This window comes from Cydia pomonella, chromosome 12 (genome assembly GCF_033807575.1).
Source record: "Cydia pomonella isolate Wapato2018A chromosome 12, ilCydPomo1, whole genome shotgun sequence".
Lineage (NCBI taxonomy): Eukaryota > Metazoa > Arthropoda > Insecta > Lepidoptera > Tortricidae > Cydia > Cydia pomonella.
In genome coordinates, this window is record NC_084714.1 from 18,753,174 (window position 1) to 18,775,229 (window position 22,056).

At 36.4% G+C, this 22,056-nt stretch overlaps 1 protein-coding gene across 6 annotated transcripts in view; it reads right to left on the bottom strand.

Moving 5' to 3' along the window:
• LOC133523806 (tyrosine-protein phosphatase Lar) overlaps positions 1 to 22,056 on the bottom strand; it is a 701,140-nt gene that overhangs the window by 11,559 nt on the left and 667,525 nt on the right. For 3 of the 6 annotated variants that reach the window (XM_061859542.1, XM_061859540.1, XM_061859545.1), the window contains 9 exons: positions 18,949 to 19,082; positions 17,115 to 17,265; positions 15,799 to 15,822; positions 9,394 to 9,494; positions 8,951 to 9,013; positions 7,325 to 7,454; positions 6,616 to 6,766; positions 4,007 to 4,143; positions 1,952 to 2,248 (listed from right to left, as the gene is read on the bottom strand). In XM_061859542.1, coding sequence (XP_061715526.1) covers positions 1,952 to 2,248; positions 4,007 to 4,143; positions 6,616 to 6,766; positions 7,325 to 7,454; positions 8,951 to 9,013; positions 9,394 to 9,494; positions 15,799 to 15,822; positions 17,115 to 17,265; positions 18,949 to 19,082 — 1,188 coding nt within the window. The remainder of the gene's footprint in view (positions 1 to 1,951; positions 2,249 to 4,006; positions 4,144 to 6,615; positions 6,767 to 7,324; positions 7,455 to 8,950; positions 9,014 to 9,393; positions 9,495 to 15,798; positions 15,823 to 17,114; positions 17,266 to 18,948; positions 19,083 to 22,056) is intronic. The other 3 variants (XM_061859541.1, XM_061859543.1, XM_061859544.1) reach the window with 3 other exon arrangements.

Sequence of the window (22,056 nt, forward strand, 5' to 3'; positions counted from 1 at the left end):
GTGCGTTGCCGCTCGTGCGACCATAACGCTCTTGTGGTGTCACGCACTCGTTCTCTCACCTTGTGTCGTCGCTAAGTGCTGAGTGCTTCCTAAAAGTGCAGTCTATACCACACGCAATCAAACTAAAACTTTCAATTGCGTGCGGCAAGACGTACCTATCTGGTGCCCAGTGAAATAAACTGAACGAAAACGGTGCTGTGTGGGTAAATAAAGCATGCAAAATTGTGTCCATCGCTAAATACTCAACAATAAGTGTGCGCCAAAATCAATAGTATAATAGTGCCGTCGAATATACCAGGTGCAGTATAAACTTTGCATTTCAGTGAGTGCCATCTTATGCATCGAGAATCAACGCGGCAAAATAAATCATTACATGTGACAGTGAGTGGAAATATTGACTCTACGCCGCTAGTGATAGCGGCTAGAATACAGTGAAAACATGGTCATCTGTGACATGATACATGGATTTATCGGCAAGCATAGTAAAACGTTGTTACGAGAATAAACCTCCTTGTTTAGATTCCTGCTATGTGCTCTCAAAAAAGGAACAAAAGAAAAAAATGACATTAGTAATTTTGATAGTAGTAGCGCTTAGGAATTTGAAGTGATAATGAAATTGTCTTTGAACAGAATTGTTAATGAATTTTTCATTCAAGTTGCCCACCACCAATGTTAGTTAAAATGTAAACATTTTCATAAACCAGTTAACAGCTCAAATGGAATCTGTTTGTGAACCCACTTTATCAAGTGTTGTATGGATTCCATTCAATCTGTTTCATTCAAACATGTCAAAATCAAAACCATTCATAAGACAGGCGATTTGTAATTGCGTTCATATAACTAAAAATAACTTATGAATGATTTTGTTAGCGTCAACCCATATACCAAAAACTCCCAATTTAGAACCAGAAAATACCAATGTTAAATATGCTGATTATATTCATGTTACATGATTATATGTTAATAAACATTTGAGCCTAGTTAAAAATAATAGAAAAAAATAAAATGCTATATCAGGAAAAGTTGAATTTTTAGTATATATGTTTCAAATTATGATATTTTAAACAACATATGTTTCAAATATTTCCTAATTGTTGCTTTCATTTCCTGATATGGCATAACCAAAGGCGAACAAAACTCAAGTGAAATAATTATCAATATTATCATATTCGTCTTTGGGTCAAGGATCCTCCAATTTAACGAGTTTGTCTTATATTAATTAAATTTGAACTGATGAACTAATTTTAAATAATAATACTCTACCCATATCACAAGATTAAATTTTATAAATAAATATATGCATAAAAAGTGCTAAAACGAATTCTACACCATAAAAATAATTATATCTTATAAATTATTTATTTTTCTATTTTACCCGGAGAAAATCCTAAGTATCAAATTGCTGTTTTTTTTTCGAAAATTCTGCCTCAAAGCATCCTGGCTTTAGAATATAGTCAAGTGCTCATTAAATTGAGTGATCCTTTCAAACGGCGGAGATAAACTTCCAGCTGTTACAGAAATTTGCTACCATTCCCGTCCCCTTTTCATAAACCTTGTAATGAACTAGATATGTTACTCTTTTGCAAATGAAAATGCTACGTAGTTTGAGTCTGGATAGCTAAAGTTAAACCTATCAAATACGATCAGTGGTATATACATACATTTGGACTAATAGAATTGCTGCCATATTTATTAATTTGGTTTCATAGGCTTAACTGGTACTATGTATTGATCGCGTCATACACGAAGACGCGTGCCTTGGCTAGTAATGCCATGATGTTAAATGTTAGATTTGACAAATCTGCGCGTCATCGTGGATGACACGAACTATACTTAGGCATGTTGATCTTACTCTAGAAGTATCGTTCAAGGGATTTCAAAACGGAAGTTTATTTCAGCCGCATAATAACCAAAAATACGATTTAGATCCATTAAATGCATAGACACGTACCGTCTTCATGAGTGCGCACAGTCACGGGATAGGAGGCGGGCCCGTCCCCCACGCTGGTCCCGGCCAGCACCCAGATCCGGTACTCCGTCCAGCGGCGCAGCTCATCCAGCTCGAAAGAGGTCTGGTTAAGCTTCACGACCGTCGCCTCCGAATCCCCCCTCCCGCTCTCCACGCAAAGCAGCTTGTAATACGCGATCCGACCGTTCGCGCGCTCCGCCGGCGGCGGCTGCCACGACACACGAATTGCCGTTGGCGATACGGCAACAGCGGTCACATTCATCGGCGGCGCTCCGGGAACTAAAATTCGCTCAAAAATAAACTCCTGCAACTCAAACGGGCCACGCCCTGTTAACCGCCCTAACCGATGCAATCACTGAATGCGATTGAAACAAAACAGTGCCCAGAAATAAAATGAAAGACGACGGTAAGTCGTTAAAATAAATCGAGCATGCACATTTTTGTTAGTGTGGTGTGTGTGATCCGCTCGCCCATACATCTCTATGTGACATCCGTCATACTTTCTCCTGTTGGAAAAAAATTGTGCTCATTATGTTATGGCTGACGACACGAAAACATGAGTTTCCATGATATTTCCATGCGAGTGATGTTTTCCCAGTGTCAATAATGGTCCTTGTTGCACGTTTATCCCATGGTCAATAATGGTCCTTGTGGCATGTCATTCGTGTCGTTGGCAGTGGGATTTAAATAAAAAATAATGTAAAACAACTTGAGGTGTACACCCCTGTTAAAACTCGGACCTACTAACGACATTAAGCTACTACTAGGGTAAGGTGAACGCACACGTTTAAAATCCAAGTCATATTTAACCGTTTTTACATATGAGAGGTGCGGCGAAGAAAGTATTGCAGCTCCAGACGATTGGCGATAAAATAGTCAATCGTTTTATACAAAAGATTTCATCGCTGATAGTATGAAATTTCAATTCCTTGCTTCGCCATTGTTTGTTGAATTTGTGCGACCACATTACCGTTTCGACAGATTTACAATTACAAAACACATAATGTGATAAAACTTGGTGCTTGTGCTGTGATACTGGCGGCGTGCCGGGCAGGTGCTTTATGTGAAATTACATTACAATTTACCTGTCAAACTTAGCTTGGTAGCAGATAGATAACATACCAGAAGAGTAGTGAGAACCGCTCATTATTTAATTATTTTCTAATTCCAATACACATGTAGTTAGTGCAATCAAAAAAAGTATTTGAAAATATCTGTCTCATTACCCTTGAAACGATTTCTTTCTGCTACCACACACTCTCACACTGTCAAAGCAAGGAAACAGTCGAAACCTCACATATATTAACTTAAAACTCGAAATGCAATATGGCGGGAGCGTTTTTCCTATTTCCCTACAGAAGTTTTTTTCCCCGGGTTAATCAGGTCCTTTCTGGTTGTAATTTCATTTCCGCACTTAGCGAGTTGAAAAGAAAGCAATTGGTACACGGGCTTTGTTCGCGTGGAACATGCATACGTCGACCAAAAAGAAACAATAATTCCTACGTCAGTTGCAACTTTAAAAAGAAAATTTCTACAACTGTTAGGACTTTAGTATCCAATAGTCTTATCTTGGAAGCGATCGGAATGAAATTGAATTTTTATCGTAAAAGCAAACAGAATTTGAATTATTCCGATGCTGTTCGGTAGGAACTTTAAATTCTACATCGCTTTATAGACTCATAGCGCACATTTATTATTCCTATCTGTTCGTTGATTGCTTTAGAAATTCATGTGCATCGTTTAAATTTCGGACAGAACTTTTACTTGTTACTTACTTTCCTTCTGGCGCTATTGTTGCTTGTTTTTTTTCGCGCGGCATTTTTAATGTCCATGTTTGATAAAGAACATTATGGGTACACTGGGTACAGGTACAATTCACTGACTAGGCTGTTAAAATAGATGTCGATTAGTCGAATATCATTATGGTTATCTCAAACCGCTCCCGCTGGCAAATCATCAAATCCCATAACCAACAAGTGAAGTCCCGAACCGTTTCCCACAATCACGTCACACGCTCGTCGTCCACACCGGGCATACCATATTGCTTCGTCCTGACGGCGATGGGCGGCGTGGTGGCGCCTTCGCCGCGCTGCGAGCGCGCCGCGAGCCAGATGTAGTACAGTGTGTTCGGGTACAGGCCGTTCAGGGTGTAGGTTTCCGTGATGGGTATGCGTCTGGGCAAGAAAAGTGGCTTAGTCTAGTTGGTAGAGACCCTCCCCACGAAGCTGATCGTGAATTCTGATTCTTGTGTGATAGGCATTATAAGCAGAAAGTATACATGTTTTTGTCTTGAGAATCCACATCTCTGCATTTTAACGGCTTGCTTGTTGCTATTTTCTTGTCAAATACAAAAAAACTTTCGAACGCCTTATTGCTAAGCACAAATACATTTATCTTCATACTGATAAATTAAATAAAAATGTAATGACAAGATATGTAATATGATAAAGTATGAAGATGTTCTAACGATCCTCTATTGTTTACGATAAAGTTTTAAGTCATAATGTCCGCATGGGTGTGTTTGTCCGCATTTTTGTTAGCCATAATTTGGTTTTTCTCAGAAACGCGTAACTTCTGGCCTAGTGGGTAGTGACCCTGCCTACGAAGCCGATGGTCCCGGGTTCAAATCCTGGTACGGGCATTTATTTGTGTGATGAGCACAGATATTTTTACTTGATGGGTGTTCTCTATGGTTATAAATATTTAAACCTATTATTAAGTTATGATTGTCTAAGTACCCACACAAGTCTTATTGAGCGTACTGTGGGACTTAGTCAATTTGTGTGAGTCAGTACATATGGTGCTACTTTACCGCACTAGTGCGAAAATTAGCATATTACGTTACTGTGTCGAATATTTAAAGGGCCATATGTACTGTAAAACGTTGTACGATACATATGCGAATAGGTAATTTCCTATTTTTCGCACTTGTATCGTAATGTACTATTATTATTTATTCACGTAGTCACCCTCGCTAATCCAGCTAAAAAAAACAACAGTCTCATAAACAAATTGCGTCACTTAAAAACATTCCGTCGCAAAATCCGCGTCATCGCCGAGCTCAAGTCACTTCAACTCATCAAATTTAAAAACCGCCATTAAAGTGGTCATTAAGTTAAGGGCGCTTTTAGAACGAAGGGCCTGTTAATTTTAATGCACATCGCATAGTTTCATAGCTCGTCTGCTTAATAGCGGCATCAATCTGCCCGCTCCATTTCGCGGAGTAAAATTTTAGCGGCGCTGTGATTGCTTTTGTTTTGGATGCCTGTCAAATTGTTGTCTTTGCAAAGCTTCTCCGTAGATCAATTTTGAAATGACGAGCAGTGAACAGATATTAGAAATACAGACGATAAATATTGTTTTATGGGAGTTTTCAGAAAATAGTGCAGAAAGTAGGTAGGTAAGAAAAGTTAATCGTTGCCAGTTTTATAAAGACAATTAAGCATGAAATCTTTATGGGAATCAACTTTTTGCCTTTTTTACATTGGAATATCGCTTATAGTTTCTAAAATGAACACTAAAACCAAATTTTTATTGAAACCTAATGCTCAATTATCGTTACAAAACTGACAGTGATTAACTTCCTTAACTTAAGTGATTAACTTATTTTCTTAATTATTCACGCTAACGCATTGGATAAACTATTTTCTGAAAACTCCCTTTTACACAAACAAATTAATATTGACAAATTAAACAAATTATTGAGTCTCTAATATATTTTAGCGTCCAGAATAGGTAAATACAACCAGTTTAAAAAATAATGGATGAAACAACGCTCCATAAGTATCTGCCAATTATTTTCATTATCATAGGCCACAACCATCCACCATCAAATTACATCGTTGCATTAAAGTATTAGTTTTATATTTGTATTTCTGTTGATAGCTTGGCATCAATCCTTGCATTGACCTTATTTCACAAACTATTGGTATTCGTATATACTTAGTCAGGTCATAAGTTCTGTCATGAAGATTTTTATTGATAAAAAAGTTAAAGGTGTTTTAATCCCTGATTCAAAAGAATTATTAAAATATATGAGTCAAAAGCCTATTAAATGCTGAATTAGTTACAATACATATAATTTAACGTTTTTTGCTGTCTCAGTTTTGCATAATTCTATGTAATATTAGGAAAAAAATATAAAAAAAAACATGCAAAAAATATGCGACCTTTTCAAGGTGATTTCGGTCCTTATAAATTTATTTATCTTTTTTACATGGTTAAATCTTACATAAAACAAGAGCTGGGTCTTTCATCTTTCTTTAGATTATGAATAAGAATGAAATTTTGGAATGCCAAATTTGCAACTGTACATGTTTTTCCAAACCTACTCGTTGGATGGCATTCAAAACTAAAAAATAATCTTGTCACTGAAAAGTACCCTAAGTTTGAAGGGAAGAATTATTAGCTGAAGTACAGACTTATCGGAGAACTAAATGCTGCTGATAAAAAAACGTTTTAATATGACGTATAACGTTCACGTACGAGGAAACTATTAGAAAAAAAAAACCCGGCACACGAGAGGTTAAGTCACAAGGTGGAAGACCCTCAGACGCACGCTCTTACGCATCATAATTGTTACAAACAAAAAAAAAATTGTTTGTTCAGAAAGTAAGTCTGAAAATAAAATAAGCATAAGTACTCACTTCCTGTGGTGCTGCTTGGCGTAAGTGTCGTTCCAATACAGCTCGTACGACACGATATTGTCGCCGGCATGCGCCGGACGCCGCCACGACAACGTGACGGACGTCTCGCCTGCCTCCACCGCCACTAGGTTCGACGGTTGTGATGGTACTCCTATAACAATGGTTAGTAAGTGAAATGGTTCGTTAACTCGTTGATTACGCGTTCCATTACGTATGTCGCATCCACATTTCAAAAGCTCGGGGACAAGATAGGAGACAGAACACGTATACACTAGAACGCACAGTGTGACATTGCTTAATACAAATACATATCATTTAGCCATTCTATGCGTATAAACTTGGTCAGACACATTGTATTTCGTTTTCGGATCGGTCGAACAAATTCGAAGGATTATTCAGTAGAATAATGAAATCATCTTGCCTATAAATACAAAGGATGCGGTAACTAATTATTGTTCCGAGGAAAAAGGAGGAAGTCACGTAACCGCTTCTCAAAATCAACGCAGTCCCCATTTTTCTCTCGGTGTTGTCATTATAGAACGGTCAGATTTTTTATAATTTCCGTACATTATTGGTTGTTAATTTGTTAGACGTAAGATGGTCGTAAGATGATAACATATACATGTTTTAAATTAGGTACGTCTTCCAAAGAGTACAGAATTTTCATTTGTGAGATGCATGAAACATTAATTCATTCATCGACATTTACCTTGCTGCGTTTTGACCTGGACTGGCGCGGAGATGGGCCCAGGGCCGACCGATGTGAACGCTTGGACTCTAATTGTGTATACAGTGTGCGGGGTCAGCTCGCTTATCGTCGTCAGGTGACTGTTGTCCATCTAAACAGAAGGCGGATCAAGTTAGTATTACCTTACGTGATGATTGCAAGGAATAAAAAGTGCTTTGAGACCCAGCAAATGTGAAAGGTTCACTAAATACGATAGCGAGTCTTTAGGATATGTGTATCATCAAATGCGCGGTTACTTTGCGAATATTTGCTTCTAGTTTCGTTGATATTAGCAATTTTGTAATTACCCCAATGGCTTATACAATAATTTAATTACATACTTGGTTTAAATCAATGTTTATTTATAAAACTATTGGGCCTGTAAGCTTTAAATCTTGCAAGCATAACTTAAAACTGAATAACCTCCGTCATTTTGAAAAAAATCCAAAAACTGAATCGACAAAAAATAAAAACAACCATCGAACCTGCTCACAAAATTTCACGAGAATCAGTTTAGAATTGCGACCTTTAGAGGAGAACATCCGGACATACGAAATCATTTTGGCCCAAGCTGAACCGGAGACCTTCGCTAACACTCCGTCAATAAGTCAAATATACAAGCCTCATTAAGTCTAACTTAAAAAAAAAAATCGGCCAAGTGCGAGCCGGACTCGCGCACGAAGGGTTCCGTACCATTATCTATAAAAACGGCAAAAAATCACGTTTGTTGTTTGGAAGTCCCCTCAAATATTGATTTTATTCTGTTTTTTAGAATCTGTTGCTATAGCGGCAAAACAAAATATACATCATTTGTGAAAATTTCAACTGTCTAACTATCACGGTTCATGAGATACCATATGATGACAGACAGACCGACAGCGGAGTTTACCCTTTGGGTACGGAACCCTAAAAATATCTTTTCAATTTAAAAAGAAAATTTCGTCAACCTTCCGGTCAATTCGTTTTATGTAACCTAGTACCTCCTACAGATCGGTATTTCTTATTTAAGATCCCAGGTCGCAATAGCGACTAGTGGTTTAACTGCACTAAAGGAATTAAAAGACTGGAGTAGTTTCTTTGACCGATTGAGCTCGATCGGAACCTTTACAGACTACCAGAGCCGATCTATGTAAGCACTTATTTATATCTAATATACTGTCTAGATACAATTTTTAAAACGCAAGCGAAAGCCAAGCGAAATATGACATAGCAAAATTTTGCTGGACCCAGTAGGTATTCATAAAATATTTAAATTTAAAAAGTACTTATTATGTAAATATAGTGTGACTTAAAGATAAATCACAATATAAAATATACTGTCTAAAGAAAATATTTAGGAATTGTTCATATATTTAAACCCATGTACTTTAGTACATTACGATACAAGTGCAAAAATAGTAAATTCGAAACGAGTGGCGATAAATTAAAACACGACCGAAGGAAGTATTTTAAATCGACACGAGTTGCGAATTACCTATCGTACAACGTTTTACAGTACATATGGCCCTATAAAATTTCGACACAATTACGTAATGTGCTAATTATCGCACTAGTGCGGTAATGTAACACCATAATGTACTGTAAATTATAATTAAATATCAGACTTACCATTTGCGAATGCCACGATTGTAGCGTCTGTGAAGGATCTGTGGTGTAGTAGATTTTATAGCCCTGAAAACAAAATATGAACATTAACTTAGTAAAATCAATTGTGGTATAAATAATAAATAAATAAATCTTTATTTACTTGAAATCTAATACAGAATGTAAGCCTTACATTAAATTACAAAATAAAACTTATATTAGGTTTGTAACAGTTCCATTAGGATTGAGCCTCTGTTTCCTGAACTAGGAGCCTGTGACTCAGTATTCAGTGATTCCTCCGGAGAAATTGGTACAGGTTGTTAAGTGAACTAAGGTAAATAAATAGTATAGGAAGTTATCACACAAATTGACTAAGCCCCACAGCCAGCTCAATAAGGCTTGTGTTGTGGGTACTACAACGATATATAAAATAAATAAATATTTATAAGTATGCTTTTATTACTTACAGTGACTTGCCCGTTCGGCGTCTCAGGTTCGTCCCACTGAATGACCATGGTGCTCGAGCTCAGCGGTCGCACTTGGACATTCCTTGGCGCTGAACCCGGTTCTAAAACAAATATAATGTTCAATTATCCCCATATTTACTTATGTTGACCCCACTTGGATGTATGTACCAAGATGCCGTCAAGGCAAGATATGCTTAAGGTGATTTGTGGTATTTCCGACTTCGTTTTATTTTTGAGTAATCAGTTAGTGGTAAAAATATTAGTTACTTTAAGTTCACTCCATAGAAAACCGATTAGAACACAAAGCGATTTGGGCATATCTCGTCTTAACTTGTCTAGCCAACAAACCGTACCGAAATTGCTGAAAACGTTCACACTGCAGAAAATAATGAATGAATGTCCCAGTCCTATGCAGTCCTAGTACTTTGCGATTGATAGGTAATATTTGTTGGCTGGAATATAAAAATGATACCCGTAAGCAATTACGAACAAAACACGCACAGTTTGAAATGCGTTATCTACTATAAAAAAAAACCGTGGGTTGGGTTCTGGGTTTATTTTGCTCCCGCGATTGTACTAAATCAATAATATACTCAGATGTACTGAAATAGATACGAAATAGATGCCATATACTAAATAAAACCGGCCAAGAGCATGTCGGGCCACGCTCAGTGTAGGGTTCCGTAGTTACTCTTCCGTCACAATAAGCTAAACTGGAGCTTAAAGTATAGTAAATTGTTAACCAAGGGATGAAACGGTACCTTTCACGCGAGTTAAACAAATAGGCAAATTTGCATAATCAGTACCTAATTAGGTAAAGTAAGTCTTTTTACTATGAAGGGGGAACTTTTTGCGATAACTCAAAAACAGCTAAACTGATCATGTCCGCTACAATTTTCATTTAATGACTTTCTTAAGCTCTACTTCCACGATTTTTTTCTTAATTTTTTGACCTATGGTTCAAAAGTTAGAGGGGGGGAACCCAATTTTTTTTTTCGGAGCGATTATCTCCGAATATTATTCACTTTATCAAAAAATGTTTGTTGAAGACCCCTATTAATTTTGAAAGACCTTTCTAACGATACCCCACACTGTAGGGTTGAAGCAAAAAAAAAAATTCACCCCCACTTTACGTGTAGGGGAGGTACCCTCAAAAAAATTAAATTTTTAGATTTTATTGTACGACTTTGTCGGCTTTATTGATTTATATATCCATGCCGAATTTCAGCTTTCTAGCACTAACGACCACGGAGCAAAGCCTCGGACAGACAGACAGACAGACAGACAGACGGACATGGCGAAACTATAAGGAACCCTTATAGTTGACTACGGAACCCTAAAAAGGCTAAAAAAGCTGTTGCACGATTTAGAATTTAAGAATGTATTAACTAAGTGGCTTCAAGAACACTAGTTTTTATTCAGTGAAGGAATATATGGATATGTCATATTAACATATAGGGATTAGACTGAGTAGATTATAAGTACATTTTAACATTTGCATGCTGTTTCGGCTGAATACTGTGACAATATTTAATATAACACCTTGTACCTACGTATTCTTGCAAATAAACGCTTCTATTCTATTCTAAGAAATCATAGCTTTCAGAGCTTGAGGCCGGATTCGAATAGGCGTCTTCAGCATTCGCGGCTAAGGCCACAACGTCTATATGTAATCTTGAAATAACATAAATCAAATTTATAAACAATAAAACTGATGGTGTTATTCCATTATTGTACATTAAAATAAAATGTAAATAAATTCAAAAGATAAAATAACGATTTTATATAATGTTAAAGCAGTAGGTACACGATCCATTTCATCACCTATATATTATAGTACTTATGTCAATATTTACTGACGTATTTCATAAAAAATAACCTAAAATTGAACTGTTCCAGCCTTAAAAGCAATTAATTTAGTTTCCATTTAGGAATAAAAATGTTTTCAGAATATTTTACATCCACGTTGACTTAAAAAAATGGACGCAACATTAAAAAAAAATCTGAATGCAACTAATCTAGGTTGATAAATTAACATTTATCACATATAGATGAAGGGATTAATAAATGTTATATAATTGTGAGCAAATTATCCAATAAAATCCAATTATTTATGATAATCCAATTAATTCCCATCACATTACCGTATTAGCATGAAATGATGCCAGTTGATAAGCGGTTTTCAAATTATTCGTACAAAACTTAATTTTATTTTTTATTAAAATGTATGATTTGCATTTGATGTGAATGGTAAAGTTTCAGTTATTATCAGAAAAAAGTGTAGGTACCCAATTAGCATGAGTTGTTAAGAAAAGTTAATCACTGTCAGTTTTGTGACAATATTTAAGAATTAAATTTCAATAAATTGGTTTTGGTGTTCATTTCATAAACTATAAGCGATATTACAATGTAAATAAAAACCGGCAAAGAGCATGTCGGGCCACGCTCAGTGTAGGGTTCCGTAGTTACTCTTCCGTCACAATAAGCTAAACTGGAGCTTAAAGTATAGTAAATTGTTAACCAAGGGATGAAACGGTACCTTTCACCCGAGTTAAACAAATAGGCAAATTTGCATAATCAGTACCTAATTAAAGTAAGTCTTTTTACTATGAAGGGAAAACTTTTTGCGATAACTCAAAAACAGCTAAACTGATCATGTCCGCTATAGTTTTCATTTAATGTCTTTCTTAAGCTCTACTTCCAAGATTTTTTTCATATTTTTTGGACCTATGGTTCTAAAGTTAGAGGGGGGGGGGGGGGACACATTTTTTTTTCTTTCGGAGCTATTAGTTTTGAAAGACCTTTCCAACGATACCCCATACTGTAGGGTTGAAGCAAAAAAAAAATTCACCCCCACTTTACGTGTAGGGGAGGAACCCTAAAAAAAATTAAATTTTTAGATTTTATTGTACGACTTTGTCGGCTTTATTGATTTATATATCCATGCCGAATTTCAGCTTTCTAGCACTAACGACCACGGAGCAAAGCCTCGGACAGACAGACGGACATGGCGAAACTATAAGCGTTCCTAGTTGACTACGGAACCCTGAAAAGGCACAAAGTTTATTCCCATAAAGATTTCATGCTTAATTGTCGTCACAAAACTGACAGCGAAATTTTTGTGACGACAAAATTTTCTTAATTACTCACGCTAATTGGTTACACTATTTAAATGAAAATTAAAAAAGTTTATTGTATAAGTTTAAACACAGTAAATGCCCTAGTCTCACAGGTCGTGCCCTGTGTCTTGAGCTATTTACAGAAAACTCCCAAATATGAATCTTAGAAAACGTTTCTTCATTTATTTCTACGTGTAACAAATATAATATAAGTATTATGTTCCCCTAGTTTCCCCATATGAGTAGCTGAGTATAGTTAACTCATAAAATAACACTTTGAGTCTATCATCAATGTGTGTCTCTAATGATTAATTTCGAAATCTTAAGTGCAACATATCGTCAGGTGACAAGCAATAGTCACTAATAACCACGACAAGTTCATAGCCACAATTAACAATATTACTACTTAAATAAGGTTGATTCTTGTTTAATTATTTTCTAGTAATTAGTGAGTTTTGCTTGTCACCTGACGATATATTCATTATTATTTCAATAATGAAGTCACTTTAAATTTAATTAAGGTCACTGTGGGCAAGACCGTCTACAAGGCAAGTCCGTCAACACATTATAACTTTTGAATTAGAAAGAGTTTGCCGCTTTGGCATCGAGTTTATAAGACAGTTTTTCGCGCTAGTTCCCTCACTCTAAAACAGATGGCGCTGTGACAACGAACTTCAGAGCAATCCGCGTAAACAAGTCATTATGTGGATGGAACTCGAAGTGATAGTGCGACAGTCTCTACAAATAAAATTGTTAAAAATAGTTTGTGACAAGATTTTGCACCAGAAATTGACTACGTAAGTAATATAAGACCCGGCAATCTTTATTATGTGTTTAAATTATCAGACATTGGCTTAGTTTTGTAATTATACGTTCCATCATTCATCACATTAAAATTTTGCTAAGTTGGAAAGTCCGTCTACTATGCACCAGGCAAGTCCGTCATATGCCGGACTTTCGTTGAATCAGAGGTTACCAACTGTTAAATGGCTTCAATATTATTTATTACGATTTTATAAGGTTACTACAGATACGCATCTTTACGACATTGCGCATGATGTTTGTGTTTTGTGTTTGTTAACAATTTTAATCTCGAAACTACTAAAGAAATGTGTTCTTCATCCTCAGCACTATGTAACCGAAAATACAAATAAGAAAATACCTATTAAGTAAATAAATAAATAAATATTGGCCGCAAACTAAGCATAGCTTAGCTTTTACTATTGGTGCTAGGCGACGACATATACAAACTTATATAGATAAATACATAAAAAACAAACATGACTGGAGGAACAAATATCTGTGTAGATTATACAAGCAAATGCCCCTACCGGGATTCGAACCCATGATCATCGCCTTCATATGTTATATTATTATACCTATGACACATACTATTACTCTTGAATTTTAGAATACGGTTGTACAGTCATATTTTCTTGACAGTTTTGAAGATTAAAATCATTGCAGCCATATCAGTCCGTACGTATTTTATATTTCGGAACATGTATTGTACTTATCGCGGTTTAGGCGTTTGCCTACACCATGATACAAGGTTACGCGCCACGCCAACGCTGTACCGCGCGTGCCACGCCGCTATGTGACTTGGGTTCTTCGCCTTACTTATCCTGAAAATTTACGTATGTAGGGTACCTACTTGTGTTATGGAGTTTGATTTACCATTCAGTATTTCATTTAAACTTAAACGGTGTTCGTAGTTTAAAATTGCTACTACTATGAGTTTATTTATGTAACCCTCTTTGATCTCCGTAAATTTAAAATGACTATTAGTATTTTATTTGAAAAGTCCAAAAAATAAGTACGTATAATTATTTTCCAAAAAAGGTTTACCACCCCATTTACGTAATATATAATATATACTTACCTTTTAATAAGAAAAATTGTGTGTTATTTCGAATCTAAACCTTATATTAACAAGTTTAGAGTACACTTTTCATTGTCTTGTTTCATTCTTTGTAAGGATTCGAATACGAACACATAAGCACCCATAGTATGGCTGATATCGTTACTAGACGGACTTACCTTAAACTACACGGGAAGTCCGTCTACTCGCCGAATTTTTAAAAATACTATTTTTTTTGCTTAATTTATGATTAAAATGATCTGTCACTATAGCTTAACTATTATTTATGAAATTCTTCATCGTATGTGATTACAAGCGGTCACGTAAGTGAATAATTAACGGAGCTAGAATACTCCAATGTAAAAAATAAATAAAGTATGCCGGTCTTGCCCACAGTCACCTTACTTCTTTCATGCAAACTCTACTCAAAGCACAATAAATACCCGATTAAATTCACAGAGCTACTAGTTCCGGCATATTTCTCTCCTCATAATGATTATTACAAAAGTTACGCGGCAAAGAACTTGGACCGTTTTAAGGTATCTTCGAAATCAACTCGGCTGCTAAGTAATTTCGGCGGCGGCATTAATATGACAAAGTCCTTCGCAAGTCTTCCCTACAGAGCCCTAATAATTAAAAGCCCATTGTCGTAAAAGTAATAATACGCAAACAACGCAATATCAAATTAAGACGAGACAGGGATGCTGTCAATTATGAACAAAATTGAAATAAAAACACGGCAATAAGCGGGGACACAATGCGGTGTAATCGCGCCGCGGAAAAGGGGCGTCACTTAATGAAAAATCTCTTTCTGCTTGTAATACTCGGAAAGGAGACAATAAAAGTTTGTGTCGCAGTGTAATATTAAAACGACATAATCTTGTATCCGATGCCCGCATAAACACTCCTCTTATTACAAATTTAAAGAAACAAACTGCTTCAATTTTCGTATGACAACGTTTTTATTAGCATCTCATCAGAGTTCCATTATTGTTTTGCTCCGGCAATCGAGACAACTCGAGTGGGAATTAAAAAAACAACTCTAATTTAATATTTAAGGACAATAAATTTGATATGATAGCTACTTGACAGGGAGCGAGAAAATGTTCCATTATTTCTTTGTATCAAATGTTGTTTCGTACAACGAGAGGAGAATTTTATTACGAGATTATTTGAAAGCCATCCGACAAAGAGATATTGTATTAAAAATAAAGAATACAATGAAATAGATGTTTGCAGAATGCGAGTAAAGAAGAATTTATCAAAGATTACGGAGAAACCCCTGTTAGAATTATTACACCTTTGAAAATGATTATATAAAACTACACCCTCATGCAAAATTATAGACGCCACAATAATCAAACATGCTATTAGATACCCTGGTTACATGTAAATAATAAGAATTCGAGTTTCTCTTATACTTACTGGCACCTCCATACAAGGAATCCACTGCAAGGATGCACGAAAAAATACAGCATTAGTCAATAGAATATTATAGTTGTTATCAAACATCACACAAACGGTGCAAAAACAGGGAAGGTGTGTAACGTCCCTAAAATCGGTAATAAAACTGTAATGGTGCATGAATAAATAACTGAAACAGGTCACGCACTAAGTCTATTGTCTACTTTAAATAAAAATAAATGTGCAAATGAAATAAATAAAAGTATTATAAGGAAACCACTCGAAACCGAACTTACATGAAGCGGCGGCGATAGTCGTACGTCGCGTTATTGAGGGCATGAAATACGATCAAAACAAATACCTTAAACTCAGCGCAAGAAAACAAAATATACATACTACCTATTTACTTAATTCCAATGCAAATAAATAAGGAACCGAAAGCGATACTGTCGAAATGAAAGGAAACAAGCTAATGGATGATTGCGTACAAATCCATATGATCGAAAATAAAAATTGCTTTGATACTCGTATCAGTAATGATATGTCAATTTGAGAATATATTCGGAACTGTCCGTAGGTACAACCGCATTGATTTAGGTAAATAATACTTCATCTGTAACTCAATTTCCTGGAATAAAACACAAGTAATACTGGATAAAAACATTTTGAGGTTTGTGGTAAATTGCCGTATTCGGGAAATTCGTAAATTGAATAACAAATATTTTATTGACTAAATATGTTTGTTTGTAGTCAAATTTCTAGTATTTCGCTCGCAATATTCGCTAAATGTCGGTTTCTGTTGAATATGTTTCCTCCATGTTTATCTAATGGGGGAAGCAATGAAATGTACTATCTATTTAAGAAAATTATAAGCATCTTCTAAAGGTAATTTAGATTTTTATAGAATACTTGTTTTGTTTATTTTATTTAAGCAAACATTACTAGATAAATGTTGAAATTAAAGATGAATCGAGCTCCCACGAGTTGGAATACATACGAACACAAAATAATCTGCTTCTTGGTTACAACTGTTACTGGGACGCTTGGTTACAGCTTTCTTTTTGGGTTTCCCAAATGCGTAAGCATGTTTTTATGCGTTTTTGATGGCTCTATGGATCTACGAATGCCTTCTTTGCCATCTTTACACCTATACGTCAGAAAACATAAATCTAAATAAAAACCCCAAAACCACCATACAAACCCACTGACGGCCTACATTTTTTGAGATTATAGGAATTTTCAGTACGACCTAAGTGCAACAAAATTGTTTACCACCAATATCGTATAAAATAAAGACTTGGATTTGAAAAGGTGATTTATTAAATATGTGCACGTACCGGTTTCTCCGGTAGTGATGGTGGCTGGTGCCGACGGCGGTCCGCGTCCGATGTTGTTGACTGCGATCACGAACATCTCGTACTCGGTGTACGGGGACAGGTTCGTCACGGAGTAATACTGGGTTATGACGCCGGAGATCTCGCTGAATGCCTGTCAATATGAACGAAGGTTAGTCAAACGGGAATTAGTAATTTAATGAAATGAAAAACTTTATTTCAGGCAACTATTGACCCATAGATAAATATCTTAAAATTAGCATACTCTATCATTGGCCACACCATCTGTTGTAGATGCTTGTTGCGGCGCTTGTGAGTTTATGGGGCTGGGCAATCTGGACATCGCCGTTGGTGGCTATAAAGTCCTATAGCAGCGCGACATTTCTTCCCACATCGATCGCACACAAATCGTGAGTCCGCACGAGGAGGAGGAAGAAAACTACAAAACACGGTTGCGTATGCAACCCCGCAGTGTCGGAGGAACTTGACACACTTCTGCCAAAACGCCTCCTTGTTATTAATGCTTTCTTAGGTGGTACATTTGAATAATTCACAGCTACGAACCCTGCAAGGGCACTGCAAATAACAATTTTTAATATCTACAATTCTTAAGTAGTTTACTATAGTACCTACTAATAATAGTACTCAACATAAACTTAATCTCAATATAAACAGAGCAATTTTATATAGGTAAATGATTATTTTAAATTAACTTAAATTAAGTTGTCCAGAAAAAATTATGAAGGGGGAAGCTAAGGATTTTGGAGTTAATGAACTGGTAGTGAGTAATAACAATTTGTGATTTATATCACGAATGTTTAAAAAAAAAAAAAATCGCAAGTAAGTATAACGGGTTGGCACTCATTGCACTAGCATGTTATTTTTTTGCGGATTAATAAATAAATAATAAATATTATAGGACATTATTACACAAATTGACTAAGTCCCACAATAAGCTCAATAAGGCTTGTGTTGAGGGTACTTAGACAACGATATATATAATATATAAATATTTATAAATACTTAAATACATAGAACACACCCATGACTCAGGAACAAATATCCATGCTCATCACATGAATAAATGCCCTTACCAGGATTTGAACCCGGGACCATCAGCTTCGTAGGCCCCTGCCCTAGCCTAGTGGGTAGTGACCCTTCACTACCCACTAGGCCAAACCGGTCGTCGATTAGCAAATTAATATTTTTTTATTAGTATGGATTTCCGCAAAGTAACGCCCCATTATATTCATTACGAATGTTTTCACCTTTAGGTACAGAAAAACAAATGAGTCGTTTGTATTATTACTCAGATAAATTGCATAGCAGTGTTGGCCGAAATTGTTGTTTATGGTCAATTGCATGAACGTTTCGGCCAACACTGTTGCGTAGTACTTATCAAAGCTTAGACTAGGCGACTCGATCATTTCAGTTAAAAGTTTATAATGCTTTGGTGGAAAGGAGTTTCGTGTCGAAAAATGTCGATTGTTTGGGTTTAGTACTCATTATCGTCTTCATCACTTTCAACCTTTCAGAAGACAACTTGCCCCAGTTGCTAATCAGTCTGACTGGTACTGGACGACATATAGTTCTGCGGTTCCTCGGCCAGCTACTACACCAGCTGACTAAGCGAGGCGCATTTTAGTGGATGCCTTGAGAGAACGAGGGAACATTACAAGTATTACAATAGAGGACCCAGAGGGCTAGCGCATACCTCTCTCAACGTATCTCCCTGGCGATACAGAGAGTGCACCTGTGTCATGGGATCTATGCCGGCTTTTATGTGATTGAGATTTGTCTTTTTTGTAGGTAAGTATACTTTGGATATTCTACTAACCTGGTTGGCATATTTGGGTTTGTACTGGATGACGTAGTACTGTGGTTCTTCTGGCCCGCTGTAAGACCATGCGAGACGCACGTTGGTGGCGGTGATCTCCGACGCACGCACGTCAGTGGGTGGACCCGGGAGCGCTGTGGAACATTACAAATTCTTACTCCACAAAATTTGGGTGTGTTCCTATTTGTCCCCGCCGGCCACTGGTGAGAATAACTGCATTCATATGAATCATTCCGATCTGTCCCCGCCTCATGTATAAATACCCCAAGATTAGCTTATTAATAAGGCAAAAAAATATAGATTTTATTTCAACAATGGATACAAGATTTTTCAATTAGAATAGTAGGAAATTAATCTATAAATGGACTTCAACTTTCAAACATAAATGGGTCTGTCTTATAAATTACTTTCAGCCGACAAACTCTTTGAAAGAAACTTTCCCTGAACTCTTTTAAGCCAATTTAGGGACATTGTTTTATTTCGCCGCTTCGTAAACATAAGTCTTTTATCTCGGTTTCAAAGGACCAAGTAACTATTGAAGTGTATTGATGACAAAGGTTTTTTTATGTCAATTCTTTATACCATTGTTATAATATTTTATTACTAATATAGATGTAATGTGAACCATTAGTTAAATAAAATTTTGGTTAACTGGATTTCGATATCGAAAAATACACATTTCAGTTTTTGTGACATGCCTATAAAAAGCATCCAGAGGTCCCAAAAGTGTGTAATCAGCTATTAACAAAGTCAAGAAAAGAGCAAAATAAGAACCTTTACGAGAAATTGTGATGAAATTGTTATTATTTATACCAGTTTGGAAATAACCAGTTCCAAAATAGTAGGTCTCAATATTGTAAACCGAGTTTTACGTCACGAGTTGAGATTTTTTTCACAAGTACATCATTAAAATAAAATATATGTTTTTTTTTGTTAGTCCGTTATAGTGTCCCACAGTCCCACTGCCGGGTGAAGGCTCCCCGTGATCTCCACAGCTCCCGTTATTGTGCTATTTCTGGCCAGTTACTGATGAAGGTGTCCTGGTCGTCCCGCCATCTCCGTCTGGACCTGCCACGTCCGCACTTAACTTGCGGCATCCACTTGGTGGCTATAATAGCCCACCTATCGGGATGCATACGGCAGACGAAAATATATATAAATACAATAAAATTAATAAAAAAATCTTATTATCAGCGCTCATGCTGTCAACGTGTTTAATATAATAATAATGTAACTTTGATTCTTGTTGTTATACTTATACCTACGTATCAAATCTGTCTCACATATTTGTACTTCAGAACCCAAGATACAGGCATAAGACTAGTTTTTATACATAGACTGGTGTAATTGTCAAATAAAAATTTTCAATGCATCAACGCACTCTACTCGAGGTGGTACACGCGCCAGTGCGGTTGCGCCACACACTTTTCTGCTCACTTGGTGGAACGTTGGTTTCTATGTAACCATAAAGAGAAGCACGTTCCGAGCTTTGTATTTTTTTATGTAATAGGCAGCAATCGAGCAAACGAGCTGCCTGATGGGAAGCAGTCATCGCCGCTTATGGACATAAGCAACCTCAGAGGAGCCACTAATACGTTGCCATCCTTTGAGAATCCTAAATTGCTGTTCCTTGAAGAACCCCATGTAACAGTGCTAGGGAAACACCTTAGAAGGTAGCTCATTCCACAACTTGGACGTTCTGGGCGATAACGAGCGAGTTTCCCGCTTATTCTTGGATTGCCACGTGTCGACATACATTGAGTGATTGTTGAGGAACATGCATTGTAAACAATATTTACCAAGCGGCCGCAACCCGCAACGTATTTACCCTCTCCGCTCCTCAAATCCATTACAAAAGGGTATTTCCAAGACCAACTCAATCAAATTACATTCATAATTTCTTTGAGTAACTGTTGCAAATTTATGGTAATAACTCCTCTGAGGTACAAAGAGGGATTTAAGGGAATCAAATTGATAAATTGCGGCAAGTCGTCGACATTGATTATGAATTAGTGTTATAATTCATTAATTGAAAGGGTTGCGAGTGTCAGACTGATTAATGATTAATTATTGTTCAGCGAGAATTAATTTAATTCGGATTTCACGGTTAGTTGACTGCTAGCTTCGGTAGTTGTTTACAATTTGTTTGATTAGACGCGAACGCTACGGGCTACAATTGTACAATGCTTTATCAATTTGTAAGCCATTTGTGATTGTAGTTAGTAATGAATAAAAACGTTTAACGTGACCTTTGTACCAGCAGAATACTGGTATTCTGCTGGAAATACTGGTACTTGCTCTCTCGAGCACAACACTGGTATGTATGGTGCTTTGTTCGAGAGAGCGGAGCGTAACGCTGAGTTGCGTACCCTTTTACTTTGCTGTAATGCAGACAGAATAACAAATTGAGTTTTTTATTATTTGACGTTAAATTATTTTATCTCCTTTCGCTTGTTTTGTTATGCCAATGTATTATATTGACGCAACAAATAAACGTCTTATCTATATCTACAGACCTTTAAGAAAGGAAGACTGACATGAGGAGAACTTTTTGCAGTTCCGTAGTTAACATACCAAAGGCCACAAAATTATGGCCGCCTACGGTTCATCAGTCGGCTTAGGGTATTCTATCTCGTGCGAAATACTGTCGCAGTGCACTTGTGCTAAGCCCACACAGTTATGTGTTATTCCATACTTGCCTACTGCCGTTTCAAGAAAATTCATAAAGTTCAAAGTTCAAATTTTATAAGGTTCAGAACTGTAATTATTTCTATTTTTGTCTATTTTTGTAGCAAAATATCTATTATTATTCTACGGCTCCTTAATTGAAAATCTTAATACATATTGTACTAAGCACAATACAGTGTTAAATTGGATTGCCTAAGTTTGACGTCGCTCCTTCACAGATCACCTGCTAGTAAGAACATACAAGATAACTCGAAGTCATCACACACTGGCGCTTTCGTAGTCATTTAGTATGCGACCTTTACACTAAGTATGCATATAAATTATAAGTACAGATGTAGTGAATAATCCTTTAATATTATATGTTGCCGTAAAAATACGAACGTGTTATGCTATTTTAGTTAGTCTCTGTATAAAAAGTGC